General features: G+C 45.9%; 1 protein-coding gene across 1 annotated transcript in view; it reads left to right on the forward strand.

The window, feature by feature from the left end:
• Positions 1-5,695, forward strand: part of LOC139386946 (receptor-type tyrosine-protein phosphatase F) — a gene marked incomplete in the record, with an annotated part of 253,682 nt that extends 247,987 nt beyond the window's left edge. The window contains 3 exon segments of the mRNA XM_071132849.1: positions 854-1,008; positions 3,035-3,170; positions 3,627-5,695. Coding sequence (XP_070988950.1) covers positions 854-1,008; positions 3,035-3,170; positions 3,627-3,695 — 360 coding nt within the window.
• Between the last annotated feature and the right edge of the window lie 547 nt (positions 5,696-6,242).

The following is a 6,242-nucleotide window of genomic DNA, read 5'->3' on the forward strand; positions in this document are numbered from 1 at the left end:
GGTTCCCTCTCAGCTACCGCTCTAACATACTCTCCTCCTATTGGTTCCTTCTGGACTACCGCTCTAACAAACTCTCCTCCTATTGGTTCCTTCTGGACTACCGCTCTAACATACTCTCCTCCTATTGGTTCCTTCTGGACTACCGCTCTAACATACTCTCCTCCTATTGGTTCCCTCTCGACTACCGCTCTAACATACTCTCCTCCTATTGGTTCCCTCTCGGCTACCGCTCTAACATACTCTCCTCCTATTGGTTCCTTCTGGACTACCGCTCTAACATACTCTCCTCCTATTGGTTCCCTGTCGGCTACCGCTCTAACATACTCTCCTCCTATTGGTTCCTTCTGGACTACCGCTCTAACATACTCTCCTCCTATTGGTTCCCTCTCGACTACCGCTCTAACATACTCTCCTCCTATTGGTTCCTTCTGGACTACCGCTCTAACATACTCTCCTCCTATTGGTTCCTTCTGGACTACCGCTCTAACATACTCTCCTCCTATTGGTTCCCTGTCGGCTACCGCTCTAACATACTCTCTCCTCCTATTGGTTCCTTCTGGACTACCGCTCTAACATACTCTCCTCCTATTCGTTCCTTCTGGACTACCGCTCTAACATACTCTCCTCCTATTGGTTCCTTCTGGACTACCGCTCTAACATACTCTCCTCCTATTGGTTCCTTCTGGACTACCGCTCTAACATACTCTCCTCCTATTGGTTCCTTCTGGACTACCGCTCTAACATACTCTCCTCCTATTGGTTCCCTCTCAGCTACCGCTCTAACATACTCTCCTCCTATTGGTTCCCTCTCGGCTACCGCTCTAACATACTCTCCTCCTATTGGTTCCCTTAGGATGGCCAATCCAGGACGATCCGCCAATTCCAGTTCACTGATTGGCCAGAACAAGGAGTGCCAAAAACCGGGGAAGGATTCATCGATTTCATTGGCCAAGTGCATAAAACCAAGGAGCAGTTTGGACAGGACGGACCAATCACTGTTCACTGCAGGTAATGAGACTTGGCTGAAAAGCCAGAAATTACACGGAACAAATAGTAATTATACAATGAATGACTGGTGTTTTTCTATTGGGTAAATTAAAACAAGAATCACTAGGCATCATTTGGTACCGTGCAGTTAGTGTAAAGTAAGTACCTGGAAGTAGGATGGTAGGTTTGGGCGGTATACCGTATACCAGGGTATTAGGAAATAGTCATGGAGATTATTGTTTTTTTAATACTGTCAAAAACAATTCCTTTTAAGTTTTTCACTAAATTTGAATATTTGTAGCTACTTTTTAAGTAAAGCAGATCATCTTCTTCACCTGTCAGATTATTTTACGTTATGAGGCTTACGGTAGTTCCCCAGAACAGGAGAAAGAGGAAGCTGGTGAGTCTCTGTCGTGTGGCGGACAGGAAGTGATGAAGTTACACTTGTATTGCAATTCACTACTAAAATATGTGTCATCAGATATCTTATCTTTCGACCAGAAGTCAAAGAGCCCTGGATGAGTTATTTTTTTCTCTTCTGTTTCCTGCTTCCTGCTAGCATTTTGTTTCTCCTTCCCCCCTCTGCTCTGTCTACCCATGCTGCTCTTCCTCCTCCGTTCTTCCCCCCTCTGCTCTGTCTACCCATGCTGCTCTTCCTCCTCCATCCTCCCCCCTCTGCTCTGTCTACCCATGCTGCTCTTCCTCCTCCGTTCTTCCCCCCTCTGCTCTGTCTACCCATGCTGCTCTTCCTCCTCCATTCCTCCCCCCTCTGCTCTGTCTACCCATGCTGCTCTTCCTCCTCCGTTCCTCCCCCCTCTGCTCCGTCTACCCATGCTGCTCTTCCTCCTCCGTTCCTCCCCCTCTGCTCTGTCTACCCATGCTGCTCTTCCTCCTCCGTCCTCCCCCCACTGCTCTGTCTACCCATGCTGCTCTTCCTCCTCCGTCCTCCCCCTCTGCTCTGTCTACCCATGCTGCTCTTCCTCCTCCGTTCTTCCCCCCTCTGCTCTGTCTACCCATGCTGCTCTTCCTCCTCCGTTCCTCCCCCCTCTGCTCTGTCTACCCATGCTACTCTTCCTCCTCCGTTCTTCCCCCCTCTGCTCTGTCTACCCATGCTGCTCTTCCTCCTCTGTTCCTCCCCCCTCTGCTCTGTCTACCCATGCTGCTCTTCCTCCTCCGTTCTTCCCCCCTCTGCTCTGTCTACCCATGCTGCTCTTCCTCCTCTGTTCCTCCCCCCCTCTGCTCTGTCTACCCATGCTGCTCTTCCTCCTCCGTTCTTCCCCCCTCTGCTCTGTCTACCCATGCTGCTCTTCCTCCTCCGTCCTCCCCCCTCTGCTCTGTCTACCCATGCTGCTCTTCCTCCTCCGTCCTCCCCCCTCTGCTCTGTCTACCCATGCTGCTCTTCCTCCTCCGTTCTTCCCCCCTCTGCTCTGTCTACCCATGCTGCTCTTCCTCTTCCGTTCTTCCCCCCTCTGCTCTGTCTACCCATGCTGCTCTTCCTCCTCTGTTCCTCCCCCCTCTGCTCTGTCTACCCATGCTGCTCTTCCTCCTCCGTTCTTCCCCCCTCTGCTCTGTCTACCCATGCTGCTCTTCCTCCTCCGTTCTTCCCCCCTCTGCTCTGTCTACCCATGCTGCTCTTCCTCCTCCGTTCCTCCCCCCTCTGCTCTGTCTACCCATGCTGCTCTTCCTCCTCTGTTCCTCCCCCCCTCTGCTCTGTCTACCCATGCTGCTTTTCCTTCAGAAAAGCATGCATCAAAACATTGTTCATTCACATCGGCGCTGTTAGCATTGAGCTAACAGCGCCTATGTGATTTCGCTATTACTTGTGCTCATTTTCTTAGCATTCTAGTAATAGACGCCCAATGGGCTTTTAAAAAAAATATATATATGTTTTTAAGCGTCCTCTTGTGTGTTATGCCGGTAATACCGGAGATCCCGGGATGGCAGAAGAGCAGTATGACAGTATGAAAATCCGGATACCGCCCAAGCCTATAGGATACTGTGCACATTGTATAAGGTGTGTAATGCGTGTGTTCCTCCTCTTCCTCAGTGCCGGGGTGGGCAGGACAGGGGTCTTCATCACTCTGAGTATCGTGTTGGAGAGGATGAGGTACGAAGGGGTGGTGGACCTCTTCCAGACCGTCAAGACGTTACGCACCCAGAGACCTGCCATGGTGCAGACAGAGGTATGGACGAATATACTGTACTGTTGCTGTCTTCCGTTGTCGGGAGAGTGGAATGGAGGGAAATGCTCCTCAACAACGAATCAAAAGGCTTCATGACTCTTCTTACCTGTCAATAGAAAGGATTCCTAACAGTAATCTCAGATAGAAAGATATGACTGAGGGCCTCCCGGGTGGTGCAGTGGTTAAGGGCGCTGTACTGCAGCTCTGGGTTCGCGCTTCCGGGTTGGATGCGCGCTGTGTTAAGAAGCAGTGCGGCTTGGTTGGGTTGTGTATCGGAGGACGCATGACTTTCAACCTTCGTCTCTCCCGAGCCCGTACGGGAGTTGTAGCGATGAGACAAGATAGTAGCTACTAAAACAAATGGACACCACGAAATTGGGGAGAAAAACGGGGTAAAATTCGGGGGGGGGGGGAGAATGATGACTGACTGACTGTGTTTTCTCTCTCTCTCTCTAGGACCAGTATCAGCTGTGTTACAGAGCAGCTTTGGAGTACCTGGGGAGTTTTGACCACTATGCAACGTAACCACTCTGAGCTGAGCAGCCTCTGGCATGGCCACTGAGTGTCCCATCTCAGCCACCGTACTTGTATCAACCCATCTGACCTGACCCTGCCATTGCTACCCTATCACAGGGGAGGAGGGAGGTGCCACTGTCACCTAGCGACGGGTTCAACCAATCCCAGAGGTCTACTACTCAGATTTACAACAAAACAAAAAAACACACAAAAAAAAACCACCCTAAAGATTGCTTTACAAAACAAACAACAAACAATACCATGACGACGACAGCGTTTCATATGGGAGCAAGCGACAGTTCTGACTGAGTTTCTGTTCTCCTTTCTTACTTTATTATTATGAATAATGTTCTTATTATTATTTAGTTAATCATTTGTTTTTTTTTAAATAATTGTTTTAATACCATCAGACATGTATTTGTCTTAATGGCCTAACTGGGGCACAGCATTTTAGTTTTTCCACCTTAATTGGTATGTTTATTTTAGTAAAAAAAAAAATAATAATGTTGTATGTTATTTTAGGGACCTGTATTTTCTACTTCCTAGACGTTAATACAGAAGAACCACTGTTTGTTCTCTGAAGCTGCTGACAGTTTTGACTTTTACCAAGAGTTTTATTGTTTATTATCTATTTTTTTTGTTGTCTTTTTCGTTTTAAAACGGAGCAAGATTAACTAAGATAATACGCCTTCTCACTTTGCTGTTTCTTTTTAAAACGTAGGGGGGGGGGAATGACAAAATTATTCAAACGCATACACCAACCGCCGCGATACAGGTACTATATAAACCACACTAGCTAGCGAAAAAACGTGACATCAACTAACGACAACTAAATCAGCATTGTACAGAAACTCAAAGAGCACATGATGATTTCAACAACAGAGAGAAAGAAGCCTTGAAGGCATTGAGGCCTTCAATAACCAGAGAATGAATCTGGGAGACGAACGGACGAACATACTTTTATACCCAACGAGGAGTTGAACTTGAGAATCAACTCCTTGAATCTCTGTATGAATCATATTGTGTCCCCTCTAAGCCCCTCCTCTTTCCTTGGGTTCCCAGCGAGCTGATTGGTCAGTCCGCTGCCTGGGAGTTGGAACATAGGGACTGCAGGAGCAGCTCCCCGTGGTGGTGGAGAGAGGAGTAGCAGCCATTAACCCTGGCCCCCCTGTACAGAATACTACGATTACTAACGGTGGGACAGAGACACACAAACCCTCTGCACCCTCCAACCGACCTGCTATTATTTTATACAGAAATAGAAATGATGACTATATATATATAATTCTGATTGATTATATATATACATAGATATATACTGCAGCTTCAAACTATATTGTTCAAATAATTCACTCTCTTTACTTACCAGTTTAGAGGAAATGAAAGAGAGAAAGGGAAAGAAAGAGAGAGTGAGAGATGGAAGGAGAGAGAAAGTTAGTGTCTGTATCTACTGGATTACCATAGCAACCTGACAGCCAGACAGAGTTGAGATCAGTGTTCCATTTTTCAATCCAGTCATTTTTCAGGGAGTGAATTCAATTCATGAATCGAAATTCGTTCATTTTGTTGTAATTCGATTCATTTAGTTGTAATTCGATTCATTTCATTGAAACTGGACTTGACCCTAACCTTGCTGAAAGATAGAGAGCAGGTTATCGTTCTGTTAAAGAGAGTGAGAGAGGTGTAGATGTGTAGTTCTGTTAAAGAGAACAGCATAACCGCAACTGAGTACCACTCCCCAGCCTCCGTCGGGCCAACCGCCACCACGCCACACAAGCACATCTTTACCCACAAGGCCGCAGGGCACGACGATCCCCAAGCCTAACAGGACTGAGTCTGACATGCTGGCTGGAATAAACCACAATGTTCATTTATACCTTGTGAATGCTTAGTGCTGTAGGGGTTTCATCTGTTGTATACGCAGTCTGTTTTCTATTTGTTGATAAAGAACTGGAATTTAAAAAAATATGTTGCTGGGGAAAAAAACTCGAATAAAGTTGAATAATTGTTGTTTTTTTTGGGAAAAATTCCTTTTGTTTGTGATGTTTTTGGTCTCCCTCTCATTAAATAATGATTTGCCCTATTGCTATCGTGACAGATATGACTCACATTTCACAGGAAATCGCAAATACTGTGATCACTAACAATAGGGTCGTTCCACATCAAAACGCACAAGAAACAGGATTTCAACAGCCCACCATCTCAGAATGTTCTGAAATCATTTCTGTCGTTAGTGACAGATATACAGGACGATTAGCATTCCAGGAAACATTATTTGGTTGAAATATAATTTGATCTTTTAGAAATTAAGCTAATTGATTGAATCCAAAGCAAATCAGGACAAACTGCAATTGTGAGGTTTCACCATGACCTAAATCTAATGGTTTTCTACCCAAAGTTGTAAAGGAAATGATCTATTTAATAAACACAAGAGAACATCAAAATGAATTGTGCCAGTATAGCAGGAACATTGATTTAAAGGGGCTGTGCAGTCAAAAACTAGATTTTTCTGTGTTTTTATATACACTGAGTGTACAAAACATTAAGAACACCTTC

Source organism: Oncorhynchus clarkii, chromosome 28 (genome assembly GCF_045791955.1).
Source record: "Oncorhynchus clarkii lewisi isolate Uvic-CL-2024 chromosome 28, UVic_Ocla_1.0, whole genome shotgun sequence".
Classification (NCBI taxonomy): Eukaryota; Metazoa; Chordata; class Actinopteri; order Salmoniformes; family Salmonidae; genus Oncorhynchus; species Oncorhynchus clarkii.